General features: G+C 50.7%; 1 protein-coding gene across 1 annotated transcript; it reads left to right on the top strand.

The window, feature by feature from the left end:
* Nucleotides 1–451: 451 nt before the first annotated feature.
* Nucleotides 452–11,295, top strand: LRRC27 (leucine rich repeat containing 27). Its single transcript, XM_023515630.1, has 5 exons — nt 452–526; nt 2,912–3,284; nt 7,765–7,917; nt 10,518–10,619; nt 11,211–11,295. The coding sequence occupies exons 2-5, from the start codon at nt 2,914–2,916 to the stop codon at nt 11,293–11,295; spliced, it is 711 nt and encodes a 236-aa protein (XP_023371398.1). The 5' UTR covers nt 452–526; nt 2,912–2,913.
* The last annotated feature ends 2,034 nt before the right edge of the window (nt 11,296–13,329 follow it).

Below are 13,329 nucleotides of genomic sequence, written 5' to 3'. Positions count from 1 at the left end.
AGTTCTAGTGACAGCTTACTTCCCAAGGATAGGTCACATTTTCGTTTTCTTTTTAGTTCGTGAAGCTTTTATGTTGAAAGTGGAAATCTTTGATAATATAGCAGCTTTGTATTCTAAATGTTAAGTGATGGTCATGGCTGCTGCTTCTATTTGTTTTATTTTATTTACTCATTAATATAAATTCATTGCAGAATATCTCCTCTGCAGAGTTGTGTTAAAGAAAATCTCAGGTGTCCATTATATCGTTTTATCCCAAGTACTGAAGAGTACTGAATAGAATCTACTTCTAGAATGTGAGAAGTTACTATCTTGTCTTACTTTTGTTCCCTAGAACGATGTATGAAATGCTGACAGCTTTTCTTCTCCGTGGCAGGCAGCGTAACTACACTTAAAGCTCTGAATTTAAGACACTGTCCTCTGGAGTTCCCTCCGAAAGTCATAGTGCTGAAGGGTCTGGCCGCCATCCAGACCTTCCTGCGCATCTGTGCGGTGGAGCGCTCGCTCCCTAGGGACCCCGCCTCACAAGGTTTGTACAGCATCTACTCACACTTCATTAGAACTCACGTCAGAGAGATTTAAAATTTGGCCTGTCTTCTCCTGAGTGAAGTTGTGTCCTTTGCTATACTGTCGCCATTTCTGTCCCTTCCCTTGGTTCTGTGACATCTCAGTGCTCCTCGGGCAGTCCCCCTAGAGTGGGTCGTGGGGATGGCTCTGCACAGGAAGCCATCACTCCCTCCAGGACACAGCAGGCTTCAGGAATCTTTGGTGTTCCATTAGACAACTATTTGAAAATAAGTACAGTGAAATGTCTCTTATTCTTAGCTAAGTGCAAGAAATTGGCTTCAAGACTGCTTTACAAACATATTTTTGTCTAGTCACCTTTGTGGTGGTCACTCCACTCACTCGCTGCATCCATGTTTTCAGCACACCGACCAAGGAGATATTGATGCTCGTGATGTGTTCTGATCTTGCGTATGCATCGTGGTTACACTCAGAGAAAGCAGAGTAAAGTTGAGATAAAGGAAAACCATGATAAGTGCTCACCAAGGAATTAAATATTCTGAAATACTAAGTTCAGAATTTCTAAAATTGTGTGGGATATGGTTAATAGGTGTAAATAATCAGGTCTTTGCAATAGTAAATAGTTTTCAGTGATCTAGAGCAGGCGTCCTCAAACTATAGCCTGCAGGCTACATGCAGCCCACATACAGCCCACCTAGGACATTTATCCGGACCGCCAAGTGTTTTTGCTGCCGCTGCCTGTCCTGCTTAGCAGCTGACTTGTCCCGGGGCCCGCAGTCCAGCCCTCCAACGGTCTGAGGGACAGTGAACTGGCCCCCTGTTTAAAAAGTTTGAGGACCCCTGATCTGGAGTCACTAGTTGACCTCTCTCCTTCATTAGCTTTTTTGTAGAAGTGTTATTAACAAGGGTCTAACAGGCCTTCCATTGGGCACTGAAGCCATGCAGGTCTGGGTGCCCTGGAGCCACCTGTGGAGAGCACCCGGGATGTCAGCAGGTCTCTGGTCTTCACATCTGGTACCCAAGGTCAGTTAGAAGTTAGCCCCCCCACCAGTGGCTGCTGTAACGTCCCCTCAGGGTTTTAATCAAGGGAAGGTGTCCAAGGAAGGAAGATTAATTACTTTTTGGCTACAGAGGAATAGAGAGAAGCATCCTTTTCTCAGTTTGTTGGTCCCTTTTATAAACTGAAACTAGTGGCTTTATCTTTTCTGCTTTTGTGTTTTGTTTTACTTTCATTTTGTTTGGTTTTTCCATGAATGCCTTGGAGAAGATTCTCCAGGGACTGACTCTTAGGTACTGGGTGCCCTGAGGGGAGGTGTGTTAGCTGTAGGCAGAGCAGAGCACTGATGTGGCTTAGAGAGAGAGAGAATGTGGGGGGCATTGTGTCCCCATGTAAGCAAGTGCTGGCCAAGGTGAGCAGGAACAGTGTGCTCAGTCCTGCTCTTGGTCCGTGGGCAGTGGCCCCGGGGTGCACGGCTATCCATGTTGGTTGTATCTGTCACACCTCTTCCTTGATCCTCAGAGGCAGTTCCTGAAACAAGGATTCAAGAGCCAGGTGCTCATCTGAGCACCAGAATAGGCCTTGGGGAGTGAGATGGGGGCATAGCCCAGGTGCCACCAGAGCCTAGCTTTGCACCCTGTCAAACGCGGACCCTGAGGCCACGCCCAGTTCATAGGTGAGGATCAGCACTGTTCCGAGGTCCCAGGGGATTTGCATGTACACACGGGTGCCTGTGAATGAGTTTACAGTCTGGGTCCTCTTCGGACACCATAGGTAGTAGGTAAATACATTTTCGTTTGCAATAGTTGATCTATAGCTAGAGATGCCGTGTTTAAAAGTCAACAAAAGCATCGCCAAACATGAAAAGCAGCATAATGGCCTAAAAATTAGTGAGAAATAAAAGTCCTAATAGAGGCATCCACCCTTTTTCTTTTCTGCCGCACATTGGAAGAGTTAAGAGTTGTCCTGGGGCACACAGTAGGTCCGCAGACAATAACAAGCTGCTGAGCTGAGCACAGGTCCGTGTGTACTTTTCTGGTGTCCAACACTGCAGACAAGCAAAACAGTCCTTAGATCTACATGCAGCCCCTGGCCGCATGCCAGACACTCCTGCGTCTAGAGGAAGCAGAAATGAAGATTAAATGCTGCGAGACTGTCCCATGCACACGTGTGAGATGCTGTCTCAGAGCTGCAGGCCTGTGTGTAGAAACTGGTGCTCTGCTCCTGTGCCCGTGTGGACACGTCCTGGGGGACGTGGGGGGGCTGCTTCATAAACAGGCTGTTTGTGAAGCTTGGCGTGGAGTGGGCCCACCTTCTAGGCCTCTCGTTTTCCTCTCTCTCTGAGGGGCGGTGTTGACTGCTGGCTACTAAAATGACGTTTCATTCTGCCAGAGATGCCACCAGTTAAAACAGCATTCCTAAGTGGCCTTCCAAATCCTGCCTTGCAACTGCCTGAAGAATATCTGCCTAAGGGGAAAACCGCCGGCTGTCAGGACCTGAAGGGGGCCCTGTTGGAAGGCAAATCCATCTTCCTTCCGCCTGTGGAGAATCTGGACCAGCGGGACCAGAGGAAGTCATTGGACTCGGCGGAGCACTGGCCCAGTGAGGAGGAAATCAGGCGCTTCTGGAAACTCAGGCAGGAGATTGTCGAAAATGAAAAAGCTGAAGTTCTCGAGAATCAGCTCCTGCCGGCCAAATTGCCTCCAAATCTCACGGCAGCATTGAACAGTGAGAAAGAACGTCCGAAGCCAAGACACATTTCCAGGTAAAACTTAAAAGCAAAGGGGTATTTTCTTGATCTTTGCAAATTTATGATAATTTGGTTATCTTTTAAAACATTGCATCTGAATTTTAAAGTGTTCCCACACTGCCATCTTTCACTGTCAGTGAATACTGACCCTGGGCTTGTGGTCAAAATTGCCCAGGTGCCTGGGTGGGAAAACCCAGGTGGGAAAACAGCGCAATAGGAAGTTATGGGAAAGAAACACTCAGCTCATGGGCAACAAGTGCTGTGCACCTTGCATGTGTCTGGTGTGTGTCTGTACGAATACAGAAACACGGCAAGCTTAAGGTGACCAGATGTCCTGCTTTTTAACAATTTGTCCCGTGTCCTGCTGTTATTTTAAAAAAGTCAAGATTTTTGGAAAGAATGCATGACAAGCTAGGGAACAGCGGGAGAATGGGAAGGGAATATATAGTTTGCAGCTGCTGAAAAGGTTAATGTAACTCCATTTGGGAATGAAGAGGTTACTGTAACTTCATTTGGAAATGAAAAGGCTAATGTAAACTCCCTACTCCCCTCTTGGGCAAGGTCGCCCAGGTGGAACTGGTATCAGAAGGAGACTGCCCCCTTACTTTGCTTCTAGGCAAGGACAATTAACTCAGAAGGAGCTAAACTGTCTGGAACAAACAAGTAGCGCCCCCCACCCCCAGTAAGGTGACCAGACGTCCCACTTTTGGCGGGAAGTCCTGATTTTTAACAATTTATCCTGCGTCCCACAGTGTTTTAAAAAAGTCCAATTTTTGGAAAGAATGCACAACAAGCTAAGGAACATGGCAGAACAGGAAGGGAATATATGGTTTTGGGCTGCTATGTGGCTATTTCACCAGGATATGAGTTTTATATTATTTTTGTTAATTTTATAATGTTAAACTTTAATAATAACAAATAATTGTTGAGAATTGATTATCAAGAACTGCTTATCAAAGTTTGCGTTGTTGTCAGGCCCCGCCCTCCCCCCCTCAGTGGTGTCCCGCTTTACCAGTGTTAAAATCTGGTCACCTTAGGCAATCTGCCACAGCTGGTGAATCTGAATTGTGTGTTCGAGAGGGGATGTTACCACACCCAAGGGCACAGAAGTCATCTCTTGGGGTGGAGACATCATGGCGGCTGCAGTGGTTTGAGGCCCTCCAGAGCTCTGCCCTGCGGACAGTGTGAACAGAGGCTCCACGGTCTGGTGCTAAACCATGCTGGAGGGGCTGTTACCTCCAAAATACATCTGGAAAGGCTGGATTGGGGGCATGTTAAAGGCAGGTGGGAAGCCTCTGCAGGAAGGGGGTTAGGTCTTTACTACATTGTCTCAGGTCCTCTGTAGAGTTGCACGGTTTAAAAATAAAAGAACCTTTGAACATCACTAATAGGGTGCACCTGGAGCAGCTCCCACCTGGCTTGGCCTCAGGCCTGGGCTGCTGTGACTCTCTCAGTCCGTGTGGGAGGGGCAGGAATACAGATACCTGCTGTTCCCTCTTAGAAACCTCCTCTTTCCCTCACTCCCTCGTTTATTTATTGTGATGAATAATAGTAGTAATGTTGGGGTGCCCTAAAGGGGGCCTCTCCCCTGCTGCACCAGAGTGAGCTTTATGAAAGCCACTTTGTGCCTCGGTTTCCCTTCCTGGTGGGTTGTGTGAGATCACACGTATTATATGTGCTCAGTGTTCCTACTTGGTCAGGTTGTTTGTTGTGGGAAAAGCTCTGAGAGTGTGATGCGGCCTGTACCCAGTATGACGGCCCTTCCTGGTGGTCTATGACTGGAGGTGGCCTTTCCGCCAGCCTCTGCCCCAGGGGCAGCGGGTGTGGTAGGGGCGCGAGGCCCAACCAAGGCAAATGTCAGCCCTGTATCCAGGCCCATGGTGGACTCTGTCCCTCAGGTGTCTCTCAGGTTGAGTGAGGGGCACAGGAGATCTGGAGAGGGTGGTGTTGGCCCTGCCTGACTGGGGCTGCCGGCGTGCCTGGGGGAGGGAGGCCCATGGCAGGCTGGCCCTGCCCACTCTTTTCTGTTCCCCACGGAACAAGGACATGCTGCAGCTGCTCAGGTTGAGCTCTGGGGGAGGAGGCTGTGGTACCCAGTTGCCCACCCAGCCACATTGGCATATAGGTGCAGAGATCACAGAAGTGTGTCCTTAGGAAACACCAAGATGCCAGTTTCAACGGACTCTCCTGGAAGGCTGATTTCAAGGAATGAGGAGCTAAGTTAGTGGGGCTCGGGGGTGGCATGAAGATAAAGAGCATTGAGATACGCTAAGGAGTGCAGGTCTGCGGAGCCCAAGGGCGCTCATGTTGAAACTCAGGCAGAAAAGTCACACCATGTGGGCGGCACCTGTGGTTCAAAGGAGTAGGGTGCGGCCCCATATGCCAGAGGTGCGGGTTCAAACCCAGCCCCGGCCAAAAACTGCAAAAAAAAAAAAAAAAGTCATATCATGTAAACATCTCAGGGCTGAATAGTGGTCTAGTCCCAAACCCAGGTTAGGTTAGGGGAGGGAAGATACACTTTCCAAGCTCATCAAACACAGCACTGTTGTGTGACTGGACATCCTGCCCAGCCCCGACTCTGATGTCTGGCAGGCTGTCTACTAATGTCTCTTCACCCTCCTTGAGACTCTCTGACCCCAGAGGAAAACTGATGTCCCAACAGAGAGTCTAAAGCTGGCTGTTATTCCAGATCTAGTACATTAAAAACCACCCCTAGCACTTGTTCCAGGTGTCGCACAACCCAGGATGCAGGCTGTGCCTGCCGAGGTCTGTGCTCAGCCTCAGCGCAGAAGATGAGTGGCTGGCCTCCAGGGACGTGCCACCTGGTGTGAGCACTTGGACGTGGCTGGTAAGGACGTGCTGCTGGTGTGAGACTAATAACCAGGGCAGGCCCTCTCCACTGGCAAGGGCAGGGTTTCCAGCTGTGTTTCCTAAGCCAGGGTGAGAAGGCCTAGTGTTCTGGAATGTGAGGTCTGACAGTTAAGTTTTCAAACTCATCCTAGAAAAAGTGCTGCACACCTCATTGCTGAGTATCACTGTAGTCACCTGCGGAGTTCTCCCGTTGGAGAGCCGTGCACCAGTGCCAGAGCCTAGTCCACTCTTCAGAGCAATTCTGGAACTCTTTTTCTGGAATGGCCACCAGAGCCTTTGCTGTATTACCCTTCAGGTCCTGAATATCATCAAAATATCTTCTTTTCAATATCTCCTTTATCTTCAGGTAAAGAAAAAAGTCATTGGGGATCAGATCAGGTGAGTAGGGAGGATGTTCCAATACAGTTATTTGTTTGACTAAAAACTCCCTCTCAGTGCTTTGTGAGCTGGTGCATTGTTGTGATGCAAGAGCCATGAGTTGTTGGCCAAGGTTTTCAGTTAAGATTTTCCTAACTTTCTCTGTCAATGCTTACTTTGTCTGCTGTGTTTCTCACAGTCAGCCGATGATTTTTGCTCACAATTTGATAGTGTTCTTATTGGTTCTACCTGTTACTGGCCACCCTTACCTCGCTTCATCAGTGACACTTTATCTCCCCTCAGAAAATCATTTAGTCCATCTGTACACTGCATTTTCTTCATGGCATTATCCCCATAAACTTGGATTAACATGTCCCTGACATCACTTCCACTCTTGCTGAGTTTAACAGGAAATTCAATGCTTGCTTGTTGCTCTAATTCAAGCTCCAGCATTGTCAGGACAGCACACAAAAACGTAATAATGATTGCTAACAGCAGGACACACCACACGTTCACACACACACAGCTGTGAGCTGATACACCAGGGCTAGGAGCACTCACTGAGCTGTTTGTACAGTGCTGCTCACGGAAGCACATGGTGGCAAGTTCATGAACTTACTTGTCAGACTGAATGGTTCAGAGCCACTGTTTCCACCTTGATGTTTTAACAGACAGGAGTTTTAATGGAGAGAAATACCAGAGCATGCCTGTCGGTTCTCTCTGCACAGGTGAGGAGAGGGTATTCCTCAGTCACTGGCTGTTCTCTGTGTCCTGGCTTCCCTCAGGGGACATAGTAGCTGTCCCCAATCTAACTAACCATGCTTACAGAAGCCAGGCACATGTCTGTGCTCCTTTCTGTGCCCTCCCTCTGACTCCCCTGATCCTGGCACGGGGATTTCTGACCCCATATACCTGAACTCCAGCTGCTTCTGGCCCCGGCTTGCTCCTTTAGCCTCTGTCCAGGCCAGACAAGGGCACCGTGTCAGAACAGCCTGCCCAGTGCTCCACTGCCCTCACATGTGTTTCCTGACACTGTGGCTCTTTGAAGATGTGGGGCATTATCCATTCATCGATATGTTTCCTAGAGTTAACCCAAATCAGCCCTTTGGATTTCCGCAGTTGACAGTCGCCATCTTGTCTGCTGAGCAGTTGAGCCACAAGCCCAGCTGTTACATTTTAAGTCTGTCTGGGAACATTGTGTCTCATACAGATAAGAGTTACCTCGCAGGGTTTTGTAAATGTTCCTAAAAACCTGGTGTAATTTTAGAAGGAAGATCCCCTCCTTCAAGAACACCTTACCTCATCTCTCATCATCGTACCAGACGGTGATTCAAGCAAGAACACTGGAGGAAAGCCGGACAGCAGCCCTGGGGCAGCTCCGGGAGAAGCAGGCTCCGATGGGGCAGCAGCGGCGGCGGCGGTGAGTCTCGGGGCGGAAGCCATTCCTCCCTCTCTGCTCCCGGCACTGGGTCTGTGTCCCTTCCCTTGGAAGCCAAGCTGTACTCCCCCCTCTGGTCTGCTGCTCTTGGGCAAGGGACCATTCCGTTCTTGTCCATAGTCACTGAGGCTGCCATGGGGTCGCCACAGGTAGCAGCTTCTTCATGCCAGTCTGCTCGGGCCTCCTCGCATGCCTGCCTTCTTTCCTGGGCTCTCCAGTTTCTTCCTTTCCCTCAGTGCTTCGCTCCTCACGTTCCTGCTCAGCCTGCAGGTCTCCCTGAGGAACTCTCTTTAGAAACAATGGGGTCATCAGTGACCTCCCACTAGCATCCCCACCTCGTTGGGGGTGTACTAGTTGGCTCGATGGCTGGAGTCCTGTCCTCAGTGTCTTCTCTGTCCTCCAGCTCCACCGATCACCTGGCTCAACCCCGCTTGGGGCCTCAGAAGGCCAGCCAACATGGACCACGTCCACATTGCCCCCGTACCCCTCACCTCGTAGTTGGGTTCGGCCAGTGGGGGCCCCCTACAAGAGCTCTGGGAGAAAGGGGAGAGCAAGAGCCGAGTCTTTATGTCCCTGACCTCTCTGAGAGCTGCCTGGCACTGGCCGAGTCTAGCTTCCCCTCCCTTCTGGGTTCTGGCAATCTGTCCTTCCCTGGTCTGTTCCAAGTGCCAGGGCACAGCTACAGCCCAGCCATGACCAGCCCAGGGCTCCTGCACTATGTCTGTGGTTCGCCTGCCCCCTCCCTCTGTGAATAAACCCTCCTGAAGCCGTCCTGAGTGTGCCGTCTATTTTCTCAGGGACTTTCCGTGAAGACTGTGCCACGTGCAGGCTCTGGGAGGCTCCCTGCCTCACTGACATTCAGGCCAACCTCGTAGTTGGTTGTCCTTCCTTCTTTAAAAGGATGGGTGATGTTAAGCCTGTGCTCCCTCTTCACATGCAGGGAAGAGGCCCCGTAACTGCCCACAGGCTGCACTGGGAGGTCGACCCTCTAGGATATGGTCACACTGGTCACAGGCCATAGCTGTCAGGGCCCGGGGAGCCCCTGCAAGTCTCTCCTGAGCAGCCGCAGTCTGTGCAGAGCATCTCGCAGGGCAGTTGTACAGGACTGGGCTTTCCCTCTGGCAGGTGGTCCCTCCTCCCTTGTTTCTGCCCATTTCTGTGCTGCTTTCTGAAACCAGCTGACTGCTCTGACCACCCCCCCAACCAAGCACTTTCTACCCACACCACCCACTGTGCCCTTGTTCTCCTATGAATCCTGTTTCCCCATCATGATTGGGAATGTGCATCCAGACCCTCCATGCTGTGCACACCCCAGGCCCCCAGAAGCCCCCACCCCTGTGGTGCTGTGGGGGGACAGTGCTCCCACCCGAGGGTGTCAGACAGCCTGAACGTTATTACTGTCCGTGTTAAAAACACTGAGTATGGGCGGCGCCTGTGGCTCAAAGGAGTAGGGTGCCAGCCCCATATACCGGAGGCGGTGGGTTCAAACCCAGTCCTGACCAAAAACTGCAAATAAAATAAAACAAACAAACAAACAAAAAGAACACTGAGTATGAGAGCAGGTAGACCCCCCCCCCTTTATTTCCTGCCTCAAGTTAGCTGCCTCAGTGAGTAGCTTGGGCCTGCTGTGAAGGTCTAGACTCCAGGCTTGTCTTACCATCCCCAGTTAGCAGTGTTGCCCTTGTGCTTCCTGGGGCCTACCCTGGAGATAGCACTCAGTGTAGCCCTTGTCCAGGAGTGTGGCGGGGCTGACACAGCCAGTGTCCAATGGAGCATGTGGGGGTTCCAGACCCATTCAGGTGGGTGACAGGGTACAGCCTTGAGGAGGGAGGCTGTTGAGGGTGCCTGTGCCTCCAGGCTGGAGCAGGGGAGGGGGCCTGCTCTGGCGCCCTCTGACCCTCACAGCACTGCCTTGGTGGGGGGCAGGAGCAGCAGGTGCTGCCCAGGAAAGCCAAGCTGCTATGGGGAGGAAAGCAGAGCTCAGAGAATGAGGTGTCTGGGGGGGTGCCCAGAGGTCCAGACCAGTGGCGGAGCCATCTGCTGGGAAGAGGGGACAAGAGGACAGGGTGGGCCAGGGGGCTGCCCTGCAGTATGAGGGGATGATGGCAAGTGGCCCTGCCCGGCCTCAGACCACAAACCTGAGATGGTGCTGCAGGTGCTCCCAGTCACTGGGATCAGCGACTGCCCAGAGAGAAGTGGACCTATCGGGGACAGCCTTTCAGACCCTCTGCAGATAACCCTTACATGGACACGTGCCCAGTAGCCAAGTATACCCCAGACTTGGGTGTCGGCACCAGCAAGGGCAGCTGCAGGAGGGTCCTGGAGTCTTTCCTTTGGGCGCTGTGTCTGGCACAGGGCTGTTGGCGGCACCTGTATGTGCAGAGGCATAATGACTCCCAATGGTCCTAGCTCTGGTCAAAATTTGTGGTGGCGGGAGTGCTATGTCTCAGGCCTCACCCAAGTATGTGTACCCCGCCCAGCATCCCCCAGGGAGAAGCTGTAAGACACAGGTAGATGTGCTGGTGGCCTTTACTCTAAGCTGCTTGAGTTTTTGACATTGTCTCTGTGACATGTCTCCCCAGAGACTGCAGAGTACAGCGGGAGTGGCAGGAGCAGACCCCGGTGATGAAGAAGCACACGGAAGAACTCAGTCAACGCCTGCCACCGCAAAAGATTGTGGTATGGTGCATTGTGGGGCTGGGGCTACAGGGGGGTGACCTGGCTCTGGCCTCTTGCCTCCTGGGGGCTGTGCCTTTCCACTGTGTCTGTGCTATCCTGTGGGATGGACAGGCACCACGTTTGTCCTCAGAGGACAGCGAGGCCTGGGGAGGGGGTCACCTGCTCCAGGCCTATGCCCGCTGGGGGTGGCACCTTGGGCCTGGCCTTTGGGGCTCACCTCTGGGTCCACTGACTGTGCTTTTTGTCTGAGGAATTAGGTACTCAAAGAGGGAAGGAGCAGAGGGGTTGAGGGGAGAGCTTGAAGAATAAAGACTGTGATGGGAGGACAGTCCCAGGGAGGCCAAGAATGGTGGCCTCGGTGGCCATGTCCCTGACATAGGTTGCGGCTCTCACGTGTGGCACAAGTACCCTGAGTACAGCATCCTCTTCTCATTTGCCCCAAACCATAGGAGGATCTGAGTCCAGCTAGGCACAGGGTGGCAGGCATGGAGAGGTGGGGGGCACCAAGAGCCGGCTGCTCTCCCTGAAGGATGTGCCAGGCTGTCCTCTCTGCACTGAGAAAGGTCAGCCTTACTGCTGGGGTCTCCCCCCCCCAGGCCCACAGACACCGTGGTGGCTCTGCCACCTCCAGCCCCAGCTTGCATCCCTCCCTGCAGACAGGTCATAGGCAAGTCTGACTGAAGAAGCTTTTGTCAGAAAACATAAGTTTGTTCTCAGAGAGTTGAGCCAAGGCCACAGCGCCAGGCTGGCTCCTTGAGCCTTCACTGTTCCTGTGGTGGTAAGATGGTATCAGATCACAGCACTTTCAAGAAAGATACGCTTGGCGGGTAGGGTCCCAGCCCCATACACCCAGGCTGGCGGGTTCAAACCCGGCCTCAAGACAGCTAAACAGCAATGACAACTCCAACAAAAATTCAGCCGGGCATGATGGCAGGTGCCAGTAGTCCCAGCTGCTTGGGAAGCTGAGGCAAGAGAATCACTTAAACCCAAGAGTTTGAGGTTGCTATAAGCTGTGACACCACAGCACTCTACCAAGGGTGACATAGTGAGACTCTGTCTCAAAAAAAAAAAAAAAGAGAGAGAGAGAGAAAGAAAGATAATGCTTAAAATCTACCCTGTCAGCTCCAGCCCTCATGCAGGCTGCTGTCTGACCCCTGTCCAGTGTGCATGGTCTTGCCTGGAGGTTGCTGGGTGTCACAGATAGAGTCCATTTTATTAACTTAACATCATACCATGCTAAGCTTTCACTTTTGTTAGCATCTTTTTTCTAATATTCCATTTTCCTTATAAACAAAACAAGAATATGTATTTTACTACTTATAAGAATAAAAAGTACTTAGACAATTAAACAATATTAAGAATGCTTTTTATGCTTTGTTATAGCGAAAAAAAAAATAACAATGCTTTCATCGTCAGCACACAAAGATAGCTAAATAAATCGTCACCCCCAAACTGCGAGTTACTTATGTGGTCATCAAAAAGAATGAGTTATGTATGACATCTGCCAACTTGAAAATATCTTGAAGAAATGATTGTACATTTAAACAACACAAATTGTAGAACAGTGCACAAAAACTCTTTATTGGTCTGGAAGAACATAACCCAAGTTGCTGGCTTTGTGGAGTGGGAGGGAAGCGTGGTGTCACAATGAGGGTGAACCTCCTGTTTTTAAACACTAACCTATCATGAGATTGACCAGTTCAGCCACTGAGTCCTGAGTGGCTGTTCTGGATGGACAAGGTGTGGGTCCCTTGCATGGTAGCACACGCTAGCAGGGAGGTGGACATAGCAGCAGCTGCTGCAGGGACAGGAACCAAGTGATGTGCCAGAGGCCAGTGGGCATGCCCCAGCTGGCCACTGTGTGTGCTCCATGTAGTCCTCTTACAGCCCCCTCCTGGGTCTGTCCTGCCCGAGATATAAGTAAAATATTTTTATGGCCCAAAATGCTATAGCCAAAGCCAGGAAACACATTTGTGCCAAAATGTTGATAACAAATAATGAATAATAGCTGCAAATTTATTTTAGAAATTTGAAGAATAGAAAAAAATGGGCAGAATATGTGGCAGTTCATAGAAAAAACCATCCAGGTGACCATAGATATGCAGTAGATAGCAAACGGTTCACAGAAGAGAACATCCAGGTGTCCCTAGATCCACGGTAGATAGCGGACAGTTCACAAAAGAGAACGTCCAGGTGGCCATAGACACACAGTAGAAAGCAGACAGTTCACAGAAGAGAACGTCCAGGTGGCCGTAGATACATAGTAGATAGCAGACGGTTCACAGAAGAGAATGTCCAGGTGGCCCTAGATCCACAGTAGATAGCAGACAGTTCACAGAAGAGAACATCCAGGTGGCTGTAGATACACGGTAGATAGTGGACGGTTCACAGAAGAGAACATCCAGGTGGCCCTAGATCCACGGTAGATAGCGGATAGTTCACAGAAGAGAACGTCCAGGTGGCCGTAGATACACAGTAGATAGTGGATGGTTCACAGAAGAGAACATCCAGGTGGCCATAGATACACAGTAGATTGTGGACAGTTCACAGAAGAGAATAGGTAGCCGTAGATACACGGTAGATAGCGGACGGTTCACAGAAGAGAACATCCAGGTGGCCGTAGATACACGGTAGATAGCGGACGGTTCACAGAAGAGAACGTCCAGGTGGCCGTATTTAGATACACGGTAGATAGCGGACGGTTCACAGAAGAGA

Source organism: Otolemur garnettii, unplaced genomic scaffold (assembly GCF_000181295.1).
Source record: "Otolemur garnettii isolate 467f Iridium unplaced genomic scaffold, OtoGar3 scaffold00075, whole genome shotgun sequence".
NCBI lineage: Eukaryota > Metazoa > Chordata > Mammalia > Primates > Galagidae > Otolemur > Otolemur garnettii.
Note: the sequence above shows the minus strand (reverse complement) of the source record. Positions and strands in the feature narration are given on the sequence as shown.

Bases quoted from the DNA above. Each gene is read 5' to 3' on its own strand.
- LRRC27 (XM_023515630.1), top strand. From the start codon at position 2,914: ATGCCACCAGTTAAAACAGCATTCCTAAGTGGCCTTCCAAATCCTGCC. The intron at 7,918-10,517 runs GTGAGTCTCGGG...ATGTCTCCCCAG, and splicing joins GGGCAGCAGCGGCGGCGGCG to AGACTGCAGAGTACAGCGGG. The intron at 10,620-11,210 runs GTGCATTGTGGG...TCCCCCCCCCAG, and splicing joins CCGCAAAAGATTGTGGTATG to GCCCACAGACACCGTGGTGG.